The sequence below is a fragment of the Populus nigra genome, chromosome 12 (genome assembly GCF_951802175.1).
Source record: "Populus nigra chromosome 12, ddPopNigr1.1, whole genome shotgun sequence".
Classification (NCBI taxonomy): Eukaryota; Viridiplantae; Streptophyta; class Magnoliopsida; order Malpighiales; family Salicaceae; genus Populus; species Populus nigra.
Window position 1 is genome coordinate 6,831,580 of NC_084863.1, and position 25,404 is coordinate 6,856,983.

The 25,404-nt window shown below is 31.3% G+C and overlaps 1 protein-coding gene across 1 annotated transcript; it reads left to right on the forward strand.

Moving 5' to 3' along the window:
• The first annotated feature begins 18,956 nt into the window (after positions 1 to 18,956).
• Positions 18,957 to 24,611, forward strand: LOC133669424 (growth-regulating factor 4-like). Its single transcript, XM_062089551.1, has 4 exons — positions 18,957 to 19,896; positions 20,913 to 21,267; positions 23,506 to 23,909; positions 24,092 to 24,611. Exons 1-4 carry the CDS (start codon positions 19,641 to 19,643, stop codon positions 24,097 to 24,099), a joined length of 1,023 nt encoding a protein of 340 aa, XP_061945535.1. The 5' UTR covers positions 18,957 to 19,640; the 3' UTR covers positions 24,100 to 24,611.
• The last annotated feature ends 793 nt before the right edge of the window (positions 24,612 to 25,404 follow it).

Below are 25,404 nucleotides of genomic sequence, written 5' to 3' on the forward strand. Positions count from 1 at the left end.
TTTTCTTGATGTTTTTTAAAAAATAAAAAGTTGGCCTGCAGTGGGGTTATCATTTCACTGAGATGCATTTGGCATTGAAAGGATGGCTGGGGAGAAAACGGCCAGTTCCAATTTTGATGGGGTTGCAGTGTTTGAGATATGGACACTTGGCACTAGGGTGGGCAAGCCCTGGGCGCTAAGCCAGACCCGCACGCGACACCTGGTGCTGGGGTTGCCCTAGCTGTGGGCTAGGTCAGACCCGCGCTCATGGCTACAGACCCTAGCGAGACCTAAGGCTCATGGCTCCAGCGTCAGGACCTAGTTCTCTTTCGTCTCTGTCAGAACCTAAGGCTCACAGGTCCTTACGCAAGATCCAGTGCTCTTGGGTCCTGTGGGGGCAGAACTCAAAATAGCTTTGAGTCTAGCTGCACAAAAGAATCTAAGAAGTTTGGGGGCATAAAAGCACTTGGTCCGGACCCAATTCTCTTGGGTCTTATGTCATGACCCAACTAGATTGGATCCGGCGTAATGACCAAATTCTCTTGGGTTCTGCATCATGACCCAAGACTAATGGGTCCTAAATCCGGATCTAATTTCGGTCCTGTGTCAGGACCCAAAGGAAATAGGTCATGCCTCTAGACCCATTTAGATTAGGTCCTGCATGCGGACCCATTTCGATTGTGCCCTACCTCCGCACCCCATTCTCTTGGGTCCAACGTCAAGACCCATTTCAATTGGGTTCTGCGTCAGGATCCATTTCGATTGGGTCCTGCCTCCGGATCCAATTCTCTTGGGTTCTGTCTCAGGACCAAATCGAAATGGTCCTGCGTCAGGAGCCAAGGTTCTTAGATCTTAGGTTTCTAAATATAATTATTTGTGTTATAAATATTGTTATTTTTATTATAATTAAAAGTAATAATATAAAAATTATTATTATTTGTATTATAAACATTATTATTATTATTATTTGTAAAATAATTAATAAATTTGAAAAACAATTATTATCAATATTGAAAATCAACCTTAGATTTGATTTGAAGGATAAAACTAAAAATTATTGTTATTGTTATTGTTATTATTATCATTAATAAAATTTTTTAAAAAAATACTATTATTACTATTGAAGAAAAACCAATTTTTAAAAAAAATAATTAAAAAATATAAGAATTTAAGTAGACAAGTTCAATAGACTCGAAACTCTTGGATCCGACGTTGCAGCTAGACCTAACACTTTTGGTCTTATATTTTTTATATATTTTTTATGAAAATAAAATGTTGAGTTCTTAAGTTATTGAAGTTAGAGAAATTATTACTAGATGGATGGTTAATGTTGTGTTATGGACCAATTAAAAAAATTCATGATGTAAAAAATATTTTAGGTTAATGTTAGTGTTTTAAAAGAAATATAAGATTTGGATTATTGACTTAACGAGTTCAATAAACCCAATTAATTTAATAATATAATTTAAAAAAAAACATCGTAAATAACATGAATATAAAAAATAATAACTAATCATATCGAGGAGGAGAAAAAATAAAAGCTCGTTAAAGACATATCATCATTCTGTCTTGGACACCACTCCATCAAGAAAAATAATTTATCGAGACGATTCAAACGTCATTGTAAAAGGCTTCATGTCGACACCAAGAGAGGTTGCACGTGTTGTTAGAGTAACAAACCAAAATTCCTATATTTAATAAATTATAAGATGAGTGTCTCATGTTTATATTTAATGAATTAAATTAATTTAATTTTAAAAAAATATATTAAAAAAAGTTAAATTAAACATGGAACAATAAATAAAAAGACTCGAGATAACTCAAGTCATCATCAAAACTAATGAAAAATCCTATTGGAAGTTTAAAAAAATATTGAAATTTAGTCTTAAATTAAATAAATGTTGATACATTAAATTAAAAAAAAAACATGATTATGGAAAAAAAAAGAAAGAAAAAAAAAAGCAAACTCGAGTGAATTTTTTGAAACTGGGTTAATCTTCTAAACACGCAACTCATGAAATTCTAGACTTTGGTTCAATTAAAAAGCTCAATTCCCAACAAATTAATTGTTCGAACATGAAATTGGAAAAAAATGATCAATCTAAAAAAATTACTAAGGCAAAGAAAAATAGGGATTAAACTAACAAGAATTAAATTCGTAGGGAAAAAATCTAAAAAGTATGAAATTGTAAGAAAATTATCTATTAAATGAATGAACACCAAATTTAAAAGATTAAAAAATTAAAGGGGAGTGAAATTAAAAAAAATTCATAAATCATCTCATATAAAAAAAATCTAATAGTAAAAATAATAAGGATCAAATGTGAATAAATAACAAAATGAAGTATTGTTTTTGTTTTTTGTAGGGTTAGCATGGAAATCATAGAGAAAAGAGGGAAAGAAAAGGAAAACAAAAATGGTCGCACGCGTTAAATTGGATGTTTGTTTGGAACATGCCTTGCGTATGGATGGAGGGAAAGCCTAAACAAATCTAACACCACCCTGATTTGGGTTTAAAATGACTCGATTATAAAAAATAAAAGTTCAAAAATCAAATTAGAAATTCTTAAAAAAAATTCATTGCTCCAATTCACAATAATTTGGCCAACAGTAAATAGTAATTGGTGCTATGATAAAAATAAAATCCTTTTAGATTCTTTTAATTTACATTAAATGATATAATAACTTCTTAGAGTTACAAAAACATGAGTGCATATTCTTTTTACCCTTATCTTTAACTAAACACATATTAGTTTCTTTATGAAGTAACATTTGTCTTTGTTTAATTCTAAAAAACAAAAATCACTTGATTTGATTTCAAACAAACTAGGTGTTAACCAAATTTTTTTTTTTAATTAATAAGCAATCATGCTATAAGCTCAAACAATACTAATCAACTATAATCCAAAAGGCTAATTTGAATTAAAAGCATGATTTTATGAATATTTTATTCGAACTAAAAACAAATCTTTTTAATTAATTTTTTTTCAATTCTTATAGAAATCAATAAAATAAATATTAAATTTTATTTTTTAAAAAACAATGAATTAAACAAATTAATTAAGAAAAAAAAAGCAATAAGTCAGCTCGTGCAAGGCACATGCAAAACAAGCCTAGAATGTAAGGGTTGGCATGCCTAAGCTAATGGGTTGGCTTAGGTGAATTTTTTTTTTAAAAAAAGAAATTTGGATAGCATATTATCTTATTGGCCTCTTTTATTGTGTTTTCAAGTTTACTGGAGAATTGCAACATGAGACTCCAACCATTTAAAACATGTTTTTTCTTTTATTTTTTTTTAGTAAGAGCATCTCCAACAATTATAAAGATCTTAAAAGGTCTTTTTATTACAGAAGATCAGGAAATAACTTCCACAATAATACGCTTAATTATAACTGTTTTTTCTTTGTAATGCTCCCTCGTCATAATTTCATCAAACAAATCTCCTCCCTCACACAATTCCATCACAAAGTGCAAAACAAAATCATCCTCATAACTAGCCTTCAATATCCATAATAGTCCTTATATAAACTTATAAGAAAAATTCTAACTAATGTTTATAATAGGACAAAAATATATAACACCAAACTCACCATGGCCAAGCAAGCTCACGACTTATATCATAATATGCTAAGATATCATTGTTAGTGGGTTCTTTCAAGACCTGAAGCCTATCCATATTTTTGGATCCATTGATTACAATATAATTATCACCAAGGAATGGATTTTGCTTCTCTTTCCTTTTCCATTTGACTTCCTTCGCAAAGAGAGAAGTTGCGATAAAGGTTACAAAACAATTACCCATGAAAGATATATATATATATATATATATATATATATATATATATATATATATAAGACCAAATAATAAGGAAATTAACTCTAAATTCCTATACAGGAAATTAGAAAATCTTAACACCCCCTCAAGTTGATGCATAAATATCATACATGCCCAACTTGTTTACAAACTTCGAGAACACCAAACTTAAAACTACTTTAATGAGAATATGAGCTAATTCATTCTCATATTTGATCTTAGACAACTCCATAATTTTTCTTTTCAACCTTTTTTTATGAAGAATTTGTCTATTTCTACATGTTTTGTATAATCATGTTGAGCTACATTATAGGTAATATTGCATGCTACTTTATTGTCATAATATAATTAAATTTGTTACCTTGATAAACAACCTAAATCATGTAATAAAATTCCTAACCATAATGCTTTATAAAATCCAAAGGACACATACCTTTGAATTCAACCTCTGCATTTGAGTGAGCGACAATACCTTCTTTTCTTTTTTGCTTCTCTATGTAATGAGATTATCACTATGAAAGTAAAGTAACTACATGTAAATCGTCTATCATCTACCGCTCCATCTCAGTCAATATCAATGTATGAATATATGCTTCGACAATTTATATTTTTAGTGAATAAAATTCTCTTTCCATGTACAACCTTAAGATATTACAAAATATGCATGATCGTATTTATATGTTGGATTATACATAAACTAATTAACAATACTTAATGCATAGGCCAAATTTGGTCTCGTATGAGCTAAGTACATCAATCTCCCTACAAGTTTGTAGTATATTTCTTTATCAGCTGATATCTAATTGGACTTAACATTTAATTTCATATCTTTTTTCTATCGGTGTGTCAATTAGTTGATAAACTACATATATGTTTTTTGTAAAAGTATAAAATATATTTTCTTTGAGATAGAAATATTTCTTTATAAGATCAAGATACTTCGATTCCAAGAAAATATCTCAAATGACCTAAATCTTTCATTTCAAATTCTCTAGCCAAGTATTTTTGGAGGGCCCTCCTTTTTTCAGGATCATTTCCTGTGACCACTATATCATCTATATATATAATAAGTGCAGTAATTTTATCTTATCATTTTTTCAAAAATAATGTGTTATCTAAATTGCTTTGATGATAGCCAAATACTATTATATATTTTATGAACCTTTCAAACCATGCTCTTATAGATTATTTCAATCCATACAATGATTTGTTTTCACCCTACACACCTTCTAATAATACCTTCCAAGTATCATGGATCTTAATAAGAGATTCATATAAATGTTTTTAGAAATCCACCATGCAGAAAGACATGCTTCATATCAAGTTATTATATGGTCGATCCAAGTTTGTAACTAAGGATAATAAGACTCAAACTATGTTGATCTTGACTACATGAGTAAATATCTTTATGTAATTAATCCTATAAGTTTGAGTGTAACCTTTTAGTCTTGTTTTAAAACATTCAATTATGCCATCAAACTTATACTTTATTATGTAAATCCATTGACATCCAGTTGATTTCGTTCATGGTAGAAGATTAATAAGTTCTTATATTTCACTTTTGTACAAGGATTTCATCTCTTCGTTTATAATTACTTTTCATCTTGGGCTAGTTAAAGTTTCTTGTACAGTTTTATAAATAGATATAATAGACAATTGATTTATAAAAGACATTTAATTTTGACAACCGATAGTTAGATACATAATGACTTATAATATATTTGACTTTAATAGAAAGTTTAGGCTTATACGTGGGTTTAGGAATACCTCTAGTGTGAAGATATGGTAATGTTTTTTATCAACTCAAATATTAAGTCATGAACATCCTCAACAATCAATGGGTTTGGTATATTAGTTATGAGAGATTCTAAATTGGTTGAAGTATTTCTTATATAAGTATTAGTCAGAGTCATATCTTTAATTTCTAAGTGTTCATCACCATTTTGACTTAAAACTACACTATTGAAATCTAAATCACCTTTTTCTTGATTATTTGGTCCAATTTGTGAATCATCTCAACTAGAATCTAAATTGATTTCTAGAAAGTCATATTTTAGAGTTTGAATTTTGTTATGGTACTTCATCTAAAGTTCAAACTTAAAAGAAAAAAAATATAAGATGACTTCATGAAAAATAACATTTATTGTGATAAACATTTATCGAGTTGCAGGATAATAATATTGGTACCCCTTTTGATGATTGAAATACCCAAGAAAAACACATCACAATGTTTGAGGAGTCAACTTATTATGCTAGTGTTGATGGATATGTACAAATACGATACAACTAAAAGTATAAGGTGGTAAATTTAGGATTGTTGGGGCACCAACAACATCAATGAGAGTTTATAATGGTATTTTAAAGTTAATTAAACTAAAAGATACCTAATTGATTAAATATGTTGCAGAGGCAACTGATTCTCCCCAATAAGATAATGATATATGAGCTTCTATCAATTATTCATGAATAACCTCCAATAAGTGTCAATTCTTATGCTCAACAATCCTATTTTATTGGGGTGTATTGGAACAAGTAGTTTGATGAATAGTTTCATGTGCTTTAAAAAATTATTGAACTTCTAAACTATGATATTTTATTCCACTATCACTATGAAAAACTTGAATCTTTGTTTTATACTAAGACTTAACCATTTTGTAAAACTTTTGAAATAACGAGTTCACTTCACCTTCAGACTTTATCAAGCATACCCAAGTCATCTTAATAAAATCATTAATAAAAGTAACAAAACAACATTATTCTCTTAAAGTAGGGATTTTGGATGGACCTTATACATCAAAATATATAATCATAAATGGATACGAGCTCTTATTAACACTCAATACAAATGAAGTACAATGATTTTTTTGCTAGTTTATAAACATCTCATCAGAAATTAGTTTTCAATATTTTAAATAAACTAGGAAATAATTTTTTCAGATAACCAAAGTAAGCATGCCCTAGATGTTGATGTCTTAAATAGATTTCAACTACCTTTTTCTTCTTCTTCTTCCCCTCAAAACAATCAATTGTTAAAAGCTTGATGTAACTTATCATAACTTTTTAATGTTAATTCTAAGTAATATAGGTTCCCTTGTTTAGTAATATAACCAAACTTTTTTGTCTAGTTCGGATGTCCTTAAATACATAGAACTTAAGCTAAAAAATTACAACACAAGATAAAGCTGAGGTCATTTGAGAAACTAACAACAAGTTATAATCTAATGATGGAACAACTAGAACAAAATCTAAATTTATAAAGTATCAATAAACTTTAAAGGATCTTTTTCTAATGAATGGAGTTATAATACCATTTATAATAGAAACAAGATTTTATGTAGACAAATTGAGAGTTGCAAAATAAATAGAATCAAATATCATATGATTTGTAACACCATAATTAATTATCCATGTACTATTAGAACCAGATGCATAAATATTTAAGACTTTACTACCATTATATGTAGTTACTGCTAATCTATGCAAATTAAACTTACGATATGCATACTCCATGTATTTTGAGTATGTTCTAGCCAAATACACCCCTTTTTAAGCTATTTTTTGCTTGAATATCTTGGTGGGATGAATAAATCAACCTTAAGAAAAATAGGTAAAATAGACATATTTTTATTAGCTATATAAATTAATATTTCCATATGTTTATCAGTTTAATTAGGAGTGGTTCTCTTCTCTATTGAATTATGGATGTTAAAAAGAAATGAAGACATCTATACTTTATATATTGACTAACATCTGCAATCCATGCTCCTGACAATCTAATTGTTTGAAAAAGGTTTTATCCATCATGAAAAAAGTTGTGTTTCAAAATGTGGCAACAATTATAGTTTAAAGTATTTTTTATTTAAAAATACATTAAAATAATATTTTTTATTTTTAAAAATAATTTTTAACATAATTGTATTAAAACGATTTAAAAATATATAAACATTAATTAATCTTTAAAAAAAAAATTAAAGAAACATTGAACCGGTTCCAAACCGGCTGGAAATGCATGTAGACACCACAACTTTATAGGCCCACATGTAAATTTTTGTCCTCGTCACAAAAATCTTAAAGCCTTTATTTTCACTATAAAACCCATAATGCAGCGATGCAGTTTCTTTCACCTAAACTTTTTGTCCCCATCACAAACCTTAAAGAATGCGTTATGATTACACATGTGAGAAGGGCAAGTTCCCATTAAGATCTTGCATTGGTAGAAACTCTGTTTTCATGGCAACAATTAATTACAACGAACATCTAAAGGGACAATTTGAACATAAATTTAGATTTGGTAAGAAATTGTCTGGTTAAAGCTCATAAATTCATAATAATTTAACAGAAACCAGAACATTTAAACTCTCTACCGGATTGCATCAATGCTAAAATCAAAGTACAGACACGTATGTAAGAGTGTAGCAGAGCTCTAGCTGCTTTTGAGTTAAACTTCGCACCTTTTCAAACAACCATTCCATAGAAGCTGGGAATTACCATTAAAGTGCAGTTCAACCAACATGAAGCATGCATCATTATAGATATACCCTCTTCGTAAAGGAAACATGTAAAATCTATAAAACCAAAACGAATGCTAAAAAGAATAGTTGATACCCGATTAAAATCTATTGTGTGGTAGAGAACAGCTAGAAGACTACACTGACTGGCAGTACTGGTCTGATGATAAGGACCGCACATAGCTATCATCTTTGTTAGAGCCTTCAGTAGAAGCAGTTCATATTTTGAGACTAAACAATGTCTAATTGAATAAAGGAATTCATATAGCATTAACATATAGCTAGATTCAATGGGATATCACCTTCGTTTCATAATTAACCAATAGCTAGCATTCTCGAGCTTTTCTTTATCAAGAGCGACCTTCGATGGCTCCAACAGATTTTGTCCATCAGTTGAAGAGCATCTACACTCTATGAAGCATGGTGAAAATATCAAATCTGGGCTGAAACTCTTACGTGCTCCGAATCTTAGAGAGTTTATAGAACACAAATACTCACCTTACACATAGGAATCACACTGATAATGTCGCATTTCCTAAAGGGGTTTGAGCATTCCATATCAGAATCTCCTTGAACCAACTCCCATCCAACCTGGTAGAGGAACTTATTGTAAAAAGCATGCTTCGGACGTATGTGGTAGCTAGAACCACAGAGTCAACCACAACAACCAGAATATAAAGACATTCACCAAGGGTTGCTTAAGAACATGAAATAAGGGAACTCAAACATGTGGTAGCCAAGCATGAAATCTTAGGTTGCCCGTGCTATGCCACGGGCTACCTTTCAGTACGTAAACGAAGCTATGATACGTCTAGAAGAAGATGATGGGCGAAGCAGATGCATTCATAAGTCGAAAGCAAAAAAGAAGTGTCCATAGTGTATGTTGCAAGGTAGAGAGAAAACTACAAATATTCAAAATAGCAAAAGAAGGATAACATGTTGATGAACGTCATAGTACAAAGCAAGCTAATAAAGCTCCCATACCTTTCATTGACTTGGTTGTTGAGTGAATGCATTTGCTGGTTTGAAACCACTCATCCTACATATAAGAAGTTCTATATATAAGACTTGTGCGCTAACATGACAAATAAATGCGAGAAAGGAACTCTTTGAAACAGGATTTGAAATTAGTAAGCTGTGAATTGTAATTGGATGAGAAGCATATATTCTAGTGGCCATGCTAGGAAAGAAAAGAAAGAAGGCAAATATTTCACACGAAGTAAAGTTCTATATAGGGAAAAAAAAAGAGGCAAAGTAGTCATCCATTCATGCTTTAGTTTGGCATTAACACATGCTACTACTTAGTTGTTCAACAGGGAAACAAAGACCACCATTTTATACTATACTATCATTTATTTAGTGGGAATTTTTCGATATCTCCATTTGCCTTTATTTTTCTTGATTTTGGAGTAGGTTACCATCAATCAATTCAGGAAATCAACAATTGAATCTTTCTTTGGGATAAAAAAATGCAGAGACAAAGCCCTGATATATATTTGCTAGCAAAGAAAAAACCAGTTTTAAAAAAACCCACATCATGAGTACAGCAGGTTATGACCAATCAATGAAGATGAAAAACCATGCATGAGCATGGTCTGTGCGTTTCCATGGGACTATGCTCCTGTAATTTTCTCTGTGCCAAACTCGGAAGTTCAAGACTTTGACACCCTAAACATGTCCCAAGCAAATACAGCAACCATTTCTAAGATGGGTTGGCAAATTCTTCTCTTTCTAATGCGATTTTGTTACATGAAATTCAGCTGTTGTAGTTGCAGCAGACATGAGCTTAAAGTATCAGGTTAACACAAAAAGGATGAGTCTTTAAGATCATTCGAGAAGAAACCTCAAAAATTATGGTATCAAAATGATGATCTAAGAGGCTACTGCAATGGTTGATACATTAGTTGCTGGGTTTGACGAGTAAAATTTACACGAATCATTTATTTTTAATTCGATTGGACGAGAAGTTTGTTTAGCATGATTTTTAAAATATAACTTCTTATTTATAAATTGTTGTTTATTTGATAAAAGTGAGTTAAAATACTTTTAAAATTAAAATTATATTTGCTAAAAATAACTTTAAATGATTTTTTTTAAGGAATGAAAGCCATACTAGTTATAAATTCATAAGTTCAAAATTTTGACTATATTTTATAATAAATCTCATTTAAATCAGAAGTTATTTTCAACCAAATATATTTTTAATTTTTTTAATCAAAAATCAAAACCAGCTTAAATCAATTTACAAAAATTATATAAAATAAAAACTTAGTGTATGTTCATGAGAACTAATTTGAATATATATTTAATAATAAAAAGAAAAGAAAAAGTGCTAAAATCAAGAAATGAGTGATCCTTGGTTTATAAATAAATTTAACCCAATAATACCACCAATATAAATAGTAAGACAAAACATCTGAAAGTATAAAAAGATTATAACTTAACTAATCAATTCTTATATTTATTTTTTAGAAGTTATTCATTTGAATTTCATTAATTTTAGGATTATTAAAAATTTATATAATTGTTAATTTTAGGATTTGTATAATTAATTAAAAAACATATAAAGTGGCTAAATATCCATATTAATTAAAAAAAAAAAAGAGTAGCAGTATAGAATGTCACCTGCTTTTCAGCAAGCATCCGGTGGCTTCTGGGTGGTTTATCGGCCATTAAAGGCTTTCTCAGTCGGTAGGTTGTCTTTTTTTTTTGGGCCCGGTGGACCCAGTCCCAATACAGCCCATCATGTGAGGTTGCTGTCAGCTAAAGGGGTGGCAGTAGGTGGTTGAGGGGACACATTAAAAAGGATTTTGAGGAATCTTTTATTTGTCCCTTTGTTTATTACTATTATTATATTTTTCTTATTTCAAAGGATTTATTTTCCTCTTTTCCCTATTTATTGATTTGTTTTTTTGAGAAAAAGAAGTAGCAGATATTACTATTATTATTATGCTACATAAACGTTGCTTCACGTACCATTCACATATATTGTTTTTGTGTGTATTTTATTTATTTAACTGTTTTTTTCAATTAAAAAATTAAAGATTACGAGATAATAAAAAAAAGAAATTGATCCCACAAACAAATTTTATCTAAGAACCTAGATGATGATGATGATGATGGATGATGATGATGATGATGATGATGATGATGATGATGATGATGATGATGATGATGATTAGTATAATTGATAGGGTAAGTAAAAAAACAGAAAAACTGATTAAATCAATAAAATCAGAAAAAAAAAATAACAGAAAAAACCGAACCGTGAAAAAAACCGATTAAAATTTTAAAAAAACTGATCGGTTTGGTTTCAGTTTTATAAGCCTGAAACTAAAAAACCCGAACAAAACCGAACCTAAACCAGAAAAAAACTGGAAAAAACCGAGCTAAAACAGAGTCAAACCAAGCCAAAACCGAAAAAACCGAGCCAAACTGGAAAAAACCGAGCCAAACTGGTTTGAACCGGTTTTTTCTTAAAAAACCGAACCGAACCGAACCAGTTTCGGTTTTTTTTTTTATTTTGGTTTGGTTATTTTTGTTTTATAAAAACCAAACCGAACAAAAAATAATCACCTTCAATAATTGATGATACAGAAGAATAGATTTGTTTTGATAAAGTAAAAATTGTTCAAAAAAAAAACTATCTAATTTTAAATAACACAATATGGATATATCAAATTAAATGTGATTGAAAGTTATATCAAATTAAATGTGATTGAAAGTGTGGTTGGCAATTCAATTTGCAAGTCTAATGGTAATTGAATATTTTTGTAGCACTGGAAGAATTTAATACAATTAGTTGTATAAAGTCATAAATAACAATAAAAATAAAACGATCATGCAATTTGAATAATTAACAAATAGTGAGATTTAATAAAGCATATCCTGAGATGACCCTACACAACACCCCATTACTACTTTATCTGATTTTGTAATAAATTAAATGTACAATATACATCTAGCCTCTATTAAAATTCTATAATGTTATGTTGACGTGGCATGTAGCAATGGATATGAAGCTTGTTCATATTCAAAAATATTTAAAAAGAAAATATAGCAAAAGCTACTGAAAACTCATAAAACTCTTCTCTTTTTATTTTCAATCTTATTCTTGTAAAAAATGTTAGATATTAATTAAAATCTTAGCAGAAGTAGGAATCTTTAATAAATAAATAAAAATATGTTAGCCTAGTTAATTTAGATTCTTGTTTAACTAGTTAGTTAGAACTCTTATTAGATTATGGTAGTTAGAGATGTGATCTCCCTATAAATATAAGGGTTAATAGTTCTTTTATATCAATAAAATTTTAACAAACAAGGAAGCAATATCAGCACAATAAATTAAAAACATGGCTTCCACTAACTTTGTTCAATCGATCATTTCATGTTTTGATGAATATTTTGATCATTGAAGCTGTTTATGGAGAATTTTTAAGGTCCAAGGAGTAATGACAAATTGTTTCTCAAAGAATAATTGAACCATCATCTAGATCAGTCATAATGGATATGCAAAAAAGAGAGATAGAAACGCAACAATTGAAAGATTTCAAGGTAAAAAAATTAAAAATTTCAATTGATTGATTGAGAAATCTTGGAAACCATTCTTTGTAAGGAAACCTCTAAGGATATCTAGAATTCAATTAAAAAAAAATACAAATGAATAATTAGAACAAAGAGACAACAACTTCAAGCATTTCAAACACTATTCAAATTGCTTATGATGAATATCTGAGAGTTGGTCATATACTATTTTTCATAAATGATAGCAATCATTAACAAGATGCGAATTTATAGTGATAAAACAAAGGATATCACAATTATTAAGAAAATTATTCAATTATTGATGCTAAAATTCAATTTTGTTATGTGTTCAATAAAGAAAGTTAAGGATATTGATGAACTTTCCATTTATAAATTTGCAAAATTCCTTGCTAATTCATGAATAAAAGTTGAATCATTAAGATAATAATGAACAAGCATTATGAGTTTCATCTAATAATCATTTTTCTACCTAACAAAGAGGTGGACGAGAAAGAGGAATGAGCACAAACAACAATATTGAAAGATTTCACATCAAGAATTTAAAGATAATCAATCTTAATTCTAATTCTTAAAGAAAAGAAAAAGGATATGACAACAATTATTTAACTTTTTAAAAGTAAAATCCGGTGGATAAATCAAAAGTTCATGCTTCAAATATTTTAGGTATGGACACTACAAATCTGAATAGAAATGGTGGTAGAAAATCTAATTTTGTAGAGAAGAAAGATGAAACATTTTTATTCATGTCTTGTCATATAAATGAGAAAAATCAGCAAGATTTATGGTATTTAAGAATTGGGTATAGCAATCACATGAGTTAAGATAAATAAATCTTCTCGAATTTAGATGAATCTTATCAAGATTTTGTGAAGTTTGGTGATGAGTCTAAAGTTCTTGTTATGGAAAAAGAAATGGTAGCAATCCAAACTAAGAAAAATATTGTTCATATCATCTTTAATGTTCTCTTTGTTCAATAATTGAAAATAAATTTATTTAGCATTGGTCGGCTTCAAGAAAAGGAGTATGGAGTATATATAAAAAAAACACTATATGTAGAATTGAAGATGAAAATTGGGGTTTAATTGTTAAAGTAAACATAATAGTGAATTATTCATTTTCTCTTTATACTCAAAATATAACCCAATCATGTTTTTTAACGAGATTAAAGGAGGAAGCATGACATACCTTTTCACTATTGAAATCTTAATTTTAGGTTGTCTATTTAATGAGATTTTTTTTTATGATTTTCTTTTCTATTCAAAATTTTAGGTTGTCTTCTCAATTATTTTTATATGATGTACTTATTCTTTTAATTGCTATTTTTATCCTATTTTTTTCATCATTTTGCATTTGATTTATTAGGATCTCGCCTCTATCGTTTTTTCCATAGTTTTTAGACCCGATCCAAAATCAGGACAAGTACTGATTCTTGAGTTGAGCAGATTAACTTTAGTTAACCCAATTCAATCAAATAATTTTTTATTTTATGAGTAAGTAGAAATGACATCATTTAAAAAATTAAAATAAATGAAAATAGTAAAAGGTTTTTGACCTAATTTTGAATGGATTTGTCTCGGGTTAACCAAGACATGGGTCAAATTAGGTCTTTTAACGTTCTATATTGGATCAATTCTCTCCCAATCTCTTTTAAAACTCAGATTAGCCTAAGCCCCTAGTCACTTAGGTCACGGGTCAACCTTGTAGGTCAAGCCAGGTTTTAAAATAATGGTTTTCCAGATGGAGTGCTTTTCATTTAATCACTAGCTAGGGTCATGAATTTGAAAAAGTTGACACGAGTTTACATCGTTTGTTTTCCCGATTACATTCTTCGAAGGTTTTCATTTTGAGTAATGAACTTCGTTATTTTATTTGGTTTGCTTTCAATCAAGTTATCTCCATCTCATAATCTAGATAGAAGATTTAGCAAGGTGACTCAAGTTTTTTTTAGATTGCTTTTTTTTCCTTTTTTTTTGTCCTTTAGAAATTGATTCTTTTAAAATTAAGCTTTGTCTTTTTACCTGTTTTGCTTTCTATTAGATTATCTTGTTCGCGTGATCCTGCTCACGAGTTTTGGCTACCTTACCTGGGTTTGCTATTAATTTTTTTAGACTTTCATTTATTCATTGATTTTTTTCGGTTTCGTCCTTCAATGTTTTGATTCTTAGGGATTGTCAATTGTTATTTTTTTCAATTCTCTTTCTATAATGTCGAGTTGTTAATATTTTTCTTTTTTAAAATACATTTATAATGTTTAAGCATTTTTTTCTTACATTACAAAAAAATCGGCCCAACCCATAGCAAAGAGCGAGAAAGCTTTCTAGTATATATTATATCATAGAGGTAAAAAAATTGAGGGGTTAGAATTTAGGTGGGCATATCATATTTTGAAATTTGTTTCAAACTTTTACCCTAGCATATTATTATTATTATTGTTGTTGTTATTATTATTATTATATAAAAGAGGATCAAATTCAATATTTTTTAGGAAAATTAAAAGAAAAATATAAAACACGTGGGGAAAGTATTGTACACAAAGTGTGATTTATTATAAATTGAAATAATAAAATTATGATTTTGCCCTCTGAAGAAAATCCAATGGCCTTGCACTGAGGGTTATTATTGTCTTTTCACAAAGTCAATTAGGCATTATGAGATTTATTGGGGGCAACTACTTTTTTATTTTTTGTACGGTGTAATTACTTAATTGCTTTTTTAAAATAAAATTATTCAACTTGGGTTAGGTTTTCTTTTTGAAATTTCACTTTTAACAACACATAAAAATGACTATTGCCATTAAATTCAAAATTTCTTTACTTTGCATCTAAGTGCTTATTTGTATTTTTACTTTGGATTTTTTATATGTGATTATCATGTGGTTTTAGAGAAGATTTGATATTTTAATAAATACAAAAAACAAAAAGGTTCCTGGCATGTGCGTTTAATGCACTAGCGTGTAAGCTGCCTCACTGTGTTTGGGTGGCAATAAAAAATGGCATTCCTTGGTGTTTTTTGATTCATCACGGCGAGGCTTATCTCTCTGGGCAGCGTATTTGGTGGATTTCCTTTTGGTTTGTCGTCATTTGATGGTTTTTTTCTCTCTCCTTCTTGATCTCAGCGCTTCACCTTCTAAAATTTCACAATAACCCTTCAATTTATTTTTCCTTTAGATTTCATTTATATTATTTCATTTGATATGTTTTATTTGAATTATCTTATAGAATTGAAATTTATTTTTAATTTCATTCTTATTCAATTTTTTAATATGACATATTGGATTCACATTCTTTTTATTACTATTTAATTTTTTAGATCATTTTAAAATTGATTTTTCACGATTTCATCCTCCATCTTTTATTTCTAGTTTTTTTCTTTGACAAAGTTTTTGAATTGATTTTTTTTATCTGATTTCATCATTCAATATTAAATTGAGTTTTTTTTATTTAGTCCATGTCTAAGATTTAATAGGTTTGGCATTTGGGAGATTAACCACAATTTAGAAGATTTAACTAGACATTTGTGTTTTTTTTAAACTCATGTTTTTTCAGTTTCATCCTTCAATATTTGATTTAATTAGAAATTAGGCTTTGTTAATTTTTTATTTTCTTTCTTTAGGCTTTCACTAATTTTAAAAATGACCCAAATTGTCTCGAGTCTTTTTATTTGTTGTTATTTATTAAATTTAGCTTTTCAAAAAAAAATTTGTTCTCTAGTTAAATTAAATTAATTGCTTAAATATAAGCATGCTATGCTCTCCTCATGATATTGTTTTTGGTTTGCATACGAATTTAATGGGTTGCAAATTTGAGAGATTAACCCAGATTTAAGAGACTTACTTGAGTTCATTTTTTTTTAAGCTCATGTTTTTTTTTCCAGTTTCATTCTTAAACATTTGATTTAATTAGAGACTAGACTCCATTATTTTTTTATTTGCTTCATATAGGATTTTTTACCGATTTAAAAAATAACTTGAGTTATCTAAGATCTTTTTTTTATTGTCGTTTTTTTATATTAAATTTAGCTTTTTCTAGAAAGATAAAATTTGGTTTTTAATTAAATTAAATTAAATTAGTTGCTTAAATATAGGCATGGTATATTCATTTAATTAGATTTTGTTTGGTTTGCTTTTGTGGTCATTGCTCAAATAACGCATGTAAATTTTTTTGTTGTCGTTATGCAACCTTTCACAGTGACATTACAACCATCTTGGTAAGCTCATTTTGATAGTGGGTCTGTGTTCATGATGAACTTTTTTTTTCCTCCCAAGTATAATATTTGTGACTTGATATTTTAAAAGTATTTTATCTAATATGCATCAATTTTTTACTTTCTAGCATCTTCATATTCTTTCAAATATATAAAAAAAGTCTGACCCATGACATAACACAGGTCAAGAATTTAGTGAGGGCGTTAATAAATAGGTGTTTGGGAGTGCGGTAGTGGTTACTTTTTAAAGTGCTTTTTGTTTGGAAATGCATCAAAATAATATTTTTTATTTTTTTAAAAATATTTTTAATATCAGTACATCAAAATGATTTAAAAAGACAAAAAAATTTAATTTAAAACAAAAAAAATACAAAAACAAACCAGCGCTAAGAATTAAGTTAAAGTTCGCAGATAGCCTAACATAAATTAAAAGCTTTTAATTTTTTACATGACTCAATAATTTCAAGTCATGAAACAGAGGAAGATGAGCCAAATAGTGTTTTTATTGTTATGGTGAATTTCTTAGGGATGAACATTTCCGGTTCGGTCCGGTTTTCACCCAAAAAAATAACCAAACCAATTTATTTATTTATTTTTAAATCAAAACCGAAATCGAACTGAAACCAGTTCAAACCGACCACTTTCGGTTCAGTTTGGTTCGGTTAATTGAAAGGAAAAACAAAAAAAAAACCGATTTCATCTTGGCCAGGCATATCAAGCAGGTTTTCTGAAATTGAAAATAAGGAAGCTAGAAAGAACAAAAGTCAAACGAAAATTTGGAAAAAATAATTCTCACAACATCCATTACAGTAATCGCAACATGAGCATACTATGATAAATCAACAACCTTGTAAATAAATATAGGAAATGAATACATAATAGATTTATAGAAATCAGAAAAAAAAAGTAAAAAGGGACAAACAAATTAAGAGATAAAGATTGAAGAGAGGGGGGCTCCAAAGCTGCTGTTTGGTTGTTAATCCCTGAGCTTAGTCGGCTATGTTTAAAGAAAAGGACAAAAAGATAAAGAGATGAGAGATAAGGATGGTTTGTTCACCAGATCTACTTTGGGAGAGGAGAGGAGTTGTGCTTAAAGCCTTAAAAAAAGGTTGAGAGAGATGAGAGATGAAGATGTTGGGGGGTATGAGAAAGGTTGAGGGATGAGAGATGAAGATGTGGGCTGTGAGAACAGTTGAGAGATGAAGATGAGGGGTTTGCTGAGAGATGAAGATTGAGAAACACGAGCGAGAAAGGTTGAGAGTGAAGATGGGGGTGGGGCCTATGTTGAGAGATGAAGATTGTGAAACATGGGTGGCCGTTAGGTTTAGAAAGTAGATGGGGAAAGCTAGAAAGGTAGGTATTTATAGTATTATTGATTTTTTTATTTGAACCGGTTCGGTTCAGTTCGGTTTATTCGGTTTCAGTCTTTTAAAACCAAAACCAAACCGAACCGGCTTGTTTTTTAATTTTTCTAATCGGTTTTTTTTACGATTCGGTTTTTTTGGTTATTTCTTTTCTGGTTTTCTCGGTTTAATCGGTTTTTTGATTTTTTTACTCACCCCTTGAATTCCAATTCCTTGGCCTGAATTAAATAGCAATGTCTTTTGCTCGACTTGTTGGAAGGAACAACATAAAATTTGACATGGTGAGAAATTGCCATACGTGTTTGGTTTATCATCTAAAATAGTTATATTGGTTTCTGTTGACGAAGAACTGATGGAGGGAGGAGGAAGCATAGCATCTCTCCACTAGGGTGATGCATGCTGACCCAAAACACCATCCCTCCATGAAAAAAAGAGAAGAAAAAACCGAGGCCTTGCCAACCACTTGAACTTATTGTGGGTCCAAAAGCCATTAAACCCACGTTCTGGCAGGGAAAGGGAAGTAGTGGAAATCACTTCTCCAAGAAATAAGAAAAATGAAAAGCAGAAAATACTGTCACCACCCCATTTCTAGGCTAGAGCTTGCCCAAAGCACCAGACAGGGTTTCATACTTTTCTCCAGTTGGCAATCACTTTCACAGGAAGAGAAAATCACAAGACAAAAAAACTAGACAACACCTTACAAAGTAGCTCCATGCTCTATATATGCACACACACACACTTGAGAAAAAGCTACAAAAGCTCCATGCCCCCCAACAACTAAACAGTAAATAATACATCTGATGAGAGACAGGCTTGCTTGAAGATGGAACAACATCATCTTATAGCAAAATCACCTTCTAATAATTAGCCAGTTAGCTTTACAATTAATGGCCTATGCCCCCTCCCCTTCCCCAATAAAAATCAGACCACACTTGGCCCTAAGGATCCCCTCCTCATAGACACTGCTCCCCTTTCCCAACACAACAACAACCCACACTAACTCATACAGTAGTGCACGTACGTACACACACAGAGTCACTTGTTTACTAAATGGTTCAGACACAGCTTGATCCGTGTCCCATGTTTCTCCTCATCCCTGTCACTCACTGCCCGTGTTTCCTTTTGGTTTCTGCTAAACTCAGTGATCAGCAGTAAGTACTAGAGTAGTAGCAATATTGTTAGTGGCCAGTACTAGTGGTTGCAGAAATTGGAGTGGTGGTGGTGGATATGAATAGTGGTGGTGCAGGAGGGGTTGGGGTTGAAGGTGGAGGTGGTGGAGCAGCGGGGATGGCAGCTGGGGGAATGGGGACAGCAGTGATGACAATGAGGTCACCATTTACAGTGTCACAGTGGCAAGAACTGGAACATCAAGCTTTGATCTATAAGTACATGGTGGCAGGTCTGCCTGTTCCACCTGATCTTGTGCTCCCTATTCAGAGGAGCTTTGAATCCATTTCTCATAGATTCTTCCACCATCCCACCAGTAAGCCAGCTTTGTAGATTCTTTCACACACATATTTTGCATTTATCTGTGTGTACACTCACTTCTTTTTATTGTTTACTGATTTAGTGTCTTCATTGGATTTTTCTTGATTTGATTAGGGGATCGTGTTGAGTTTAGTGCTCTTTTCCTTTTCCATTTTTTTTTTTTTTTTTCAATTTTATACATTTTCTTTTTTGGATAAGCACTTTCAAGTTTACAGATGTTATGTTGTTTTCTTGATTATCATGGAGAAGCATTCCCTTTATTATCAAGTATTATTTTGATAAATATAAATTTCTTCTTGTATCCTCCTTGTGATCTGGTAGATATGGATTGTGAAAACTCCAAAGATTGGCTTTTCTTTTTTATTGATTTTAAATCTGCCTGAACTTCTGTTTTTTGTTTGTTTTACTGCTTGTTTTCAATCTTCCCAAAAAGCATTAACCACCCTTTTCGCACCTGAAATTTATTTATTTTGAATCACAGTTGGGGTTTGTGGCTTTCTACTTATTTGATCAATATATCAGCTTTCAAGGGCAAAAGATTTGTCATTTTTCCAATTCTGCAGAATTTCTTAAGGAAATAATAATTTTAATGCCAATCTTCTACTGGTTTTGTACACTGTATTAATATAAACTTTCTTGCCATGGCCCTGCTACTTTCTCCGAGAATTTTATACTTTATTTATTCAAGGCATTTGACACTATTATTTTTCTAATTGTTGACATCAGAAGATGTTTTCAACTGATTTGATTCTCTCTTCAGTATTTCTTTAGTCGTGTGATATGGTTATTGTATTGATTATGAAATGCCATATCACTTTTTTATACCAATTTCTGACACTGCTGGTTGTAAAGGTTTTACCATTCTTAATATAATGAACTATCATTTTCTCATTGTTCACAATGTTCAATATTATATTACATGTGGCATTGTGTGTCTCTCATGCTTGTCTTATTGACGATACGAAGTTGTTTGTTTTGGATTTAGATAACATTTTCATTATGATTCTGTAGTGAGCTATTGCACTTTCTATGGCAAGAAGGTGGATCCGGAACCAGGTCGATGCAGGAGGACCGACGGTAAGAAGTGGAGGTGCTCCAAAGATGCCTACCCAGACTCCAAGTACTGTGAGCGCCACATGCACCGTGGCCGCAACCGTTCAAGAAAGCCTGTGGAATCACAAACCATGACACAGTCATCGTCCACCGTGACATCACTGACTGTTACAGGAAGCAGCAGTGGAACTGGAAGCTTCCAGAATCTTCCATTGCAGACATATAGCAATCCCCAGGGCACTGCTTCTGGAACTAACCAATCATATTATAATATGAACTCCATTCCCTACGGAATCCCAACCAAAGATTACAGGTATCATTGACCTTTTATTTATGGATTATGCCCTTTTTGGATGCTTTTAGACCAGGAGATTGAATAAGAGACTCTGAGACGAGATAACAAAGATGATTCACTGAGCTTATTCAAGCATGCAAGGTCATGTTTTTCGTATCATTAGAGTAATCGGTATTTAGGAAATGAAAAGAATTTAATCCAAATATATGCTTTACTATATAGATTTTGGTTTTTATGCGTACCGCATTTCCTGTTAGAAGGTAGATTGTGGATTATGGTAATCTGGTTGGTGAAATGTTTCAAAAACATTTAATGATTCTGTTGGGCTCCGACTTCTGGATCCTGTTGTCCACTAGGATGGAGAGGAAATACTGTCAGAAAGGAATGTATTTTTGTTTGTCAGTCTTCATCTTCCTTTGTTCTGGTACTTTACATTCTGTATCTCCGAAAAATAATCCAACAACTCTGACAGCCTTTAGAAATTGTCTTCAGCTTATCACTGGGTGTAAATTTCACTCTCTAGATGAAAAGATGGCTGAGAGACAAAGGGTTAGCTTGGTAATTTCGCAGATATTTTATGCTCAAGGATTGCTTGAAATTTTTAGAGTATAGAGAGTTGTCAGTTTCTACCTAAATTTGGGTGGTTCTGAAGATAGTTCTACAGGGCTCAGTCTTTATTTAAGTTTTTTTTTTTTATATAAAAAAACCTTTAACCTCTTCATGCAAAACAACAGACTTTCTGCTTAATGATTAGAGCTTGTAACTCAATCCTGTGTGTAGGTATGCAGTATGTGTGGATTTCATTGCTAGGCGCTTTATGTTCTTTTTTCGCATCCAGACATGTTTCCCTGTGAAATTAGGAAAGCTTTATCTGTTTAACTGTTCACAGAAAACGTATGTTGGGCCCATTGATAAATTGCGTGGTAGGAATTGTATGGAAGGCTTGTGATCCAGGAAATGGATGTGCTGCATAAACTTTTCATTTTAGCTAGGTCCAGACTTCTGGGCCCTGATGTCTGTAAGAATAGCCGTCAAAATCTGCTTTTTACAGAGTGTCAAGAGTCTTTGCTTTGGGTCTGTTTCTTGGCTTTCTGTGTTTGCTGTTAAGTTTGTTGTGGAATTCTGACAAGCACCCTGAATTGTCTTGAGCATGCAAATTTTTGGCATCTTATTAACCCTCTCAAGTTTCTGTCTAAAGGGTAAAAAGATAGAAGGGGTCTTCTGGGTTCTGCAGAAATTAATGTTAGACTGGTTAGCTGCCTGGGATCTTCTGAGAAAAAGTGTGGTGGGCACTTTACAATTTTATCCTGCATATGTATTCTTGAAGACATCTGTGAATGTACTCTCTTTACTATCTGCCAATAACACGTTAAGCTTTTTTCTTATGTCTAGGTGCTGTCTCTCTTGTTTTTTTCTCTGTTACTCCATTTTCCCTTTTGATCTGAAAGAATTATCTTTTTAAATTTAAAAAACAATAAACTATTATTGTCAACTGTCAATTTGTATATTGAACCCTTTGTATATTAGCCACCTCATTTTTCAACCTGAAAGAGATTGACATGTTCGTCTTCAGTACAACACAATTCTATGCATCAGCATGGAGCTTCTCCCATGCTTTTCTCTTTGTTGACCATAGTTTACTCACTTGAAGCTCTTGTGCTAGTCAAGCTACAAAAGTGGGTCTCACAATGTAATGATGTAAATACTTTGAGCTGTTGAAATTGTCTGGCTGCTGGATATGAGCTTACCTGAAATTTAGATGAATGTAATAGTGTCATGACATCTTAGCATGCTGCTAGTCATATTTGGATCCCAAAACTCGTTTAGCTCTTAATTCCTGTTGTTTTCCTTCTAATCTTATCCCCCTTTTCAGCCTCCTGAACCATCCCATGGCTGGTTCCTGACATGCGTAAGAAAGGTCTCCTTTCATTTTATTGTGTCACATTAATTAGGGCCCCCCCTGAAAACAAATCAATCATCTAAATCCCACACTGAATTTAGACGAAGATGTGGCTAAAGAAACAGGACTATAGTTGCAATTCTATTACTATCCGTACAAAGAACACATGATTTTTTTTTGTGAGATGTTGAATGCCTTTTAGCTAGACCAATATTGTCATGGGTGATTGACACCTCTTCTACCAGCATTGCTGACTCTCTTCGTGATTGAGTTATTCTCAGGAAATTGTTTTCTGGGTTGAAAATGGATATTAAAAGAAGATTTCTATTGAGTTTGTAATATTAATGCCAAAACAGGTATCTTCAAGGACTTACGCCTGAAGGTGGGGAGCATAGCTTCTTGTCTGAAGCCTCAGGAAGCAACAAGGGTCTTCAGATAGACTCACAGCTGGACAATGCATGGTCTTTGATGCAATCCAGAGTCTCATCATTCCCCACAGAGAAATCAACTGAAAATTCGATGTTGCAAAGCAATCATCCCCAGCATTCATTTTTCAGTAGTGATTTCACCACCAGGGAATCTGTGAAACAGGACGGGCAGTCTCTTCGACCCTTCTTTGATGAGTGGCCTAAAAACCGAGATGCCTGGTCTGGCCTCGAGAATGATAGTTCCAACCAGACCTCATTCTCTACAACGCAGCTGTCGATATCCATTCCAATGGCCTCATCTGACTTCTCCACAAGTTGTCGTTCTCCACGAGGTGAGTTTTTCTTAGGTGGTGTTTGACATTATTTTATGTGCTCATGTTAAAAAAATTTAAAAAAATATTATTTTGATGCATTTCAAAGTGAAAAACACTTTGAAATACTTAAAAGATGATCATATATATTTCCATGTAATGTTCATCTTTATCTAACTCCAGGCCTGGATATTTTGCTGCAGATAACTGAGAGGACACTAAGAATTCACAAAACAAAGCCAGAGGTGGTCCTTGCCAAAGATTAACACATACTTGTGTTAAATTTTTGTGGGTTTTCTGCATTAATGTGTTGGTGACGTCTGCTGCATATGCAAGCACAAAGTTTTAATTGCGGAAATAAAACTAACTCAGACAGGTGATTTGAGAAACGGGGAGCATTGTGGGTGGCTGTAGTGAATCAAGGGGTAGCAGTTTTTTCAGCTTGGTTTTGATAGACGTTCTCCCTGGTACACTGAATAAAGCTGCTCCATTTCATGTAACTAATAGCTTTTGTAATCCTGACATCGCTGCCTACATTATCTATCTCTATCCTTAACTCCTAGGGTGGCAACTGGCAAAATTTGTTCAGATTTAAGGCAAATGTTTGCATCAGAATCAAGCATAGATATAAAACCTCGCCTGCCTTGACTTGGCTGGTTTTTAAATGCTCAAAAAATATGGATTTGTAATTATTAATCTGGTTAAAGTCGGTTGATTTATCAAGTTAATTTAAAATCCGGTGAAAACCAAGTGAGGCTTGGTTTTTTTTTTTTTTTTTTATATATATATATTTTAATAAATTTAAAAAATATAAAATTAATTTGTGAATAACATGGTTTTATATATTTTTTTATAGCCTGTATTTTATGAAATGTTTATTAATTTTTACACATGACATGGTTATTTTTGTAGTCTATATTTATGTAAAATGTTTCTATATATATATATAATTTTTATTTATATAAAATGTTTTTTAATTTTCGCCCGTGTGTGTGTATATATATATATATTACAAGTAAGAACACAAAATACAGATTAATTGACAACTTATAAACACATGTAATTTGCAAGAAAAATAATGAAGTTTTTTTAGGGATATTGGCCGTTCCTTGCATGGATAAAAAATTAATTTGGTTTTATAGCAGGATAAAATAACTGAAATGATATATTATTTATAAATTGATATATTACTTTCTGAGATATATTGAATATATTTGTGAAAAAACACAGTATTTCAGCATAGGATGATTTAATTCAATTCAATTCAATTGGAGGAGTATTATAATTTAAATTAAAAAATAAAATAGAAAAGAAAAGAAAATGTGGGCGAGCGTGCTCATTGGGAAAAGGGAGAGAAGTGACGTCAACGTCAGGAGTGCAGAGAGAAGGGGCCCACACCAAAAGACAGCTAGGTATTTAGGGTATCTAATTATCACTCACGTGGTCGGGTCACCCTCCCTCTCTCTCCCCCTCCGCGCCCTCCCATTTTTCTTTTCTGTTCTTACTTTTACCGTGC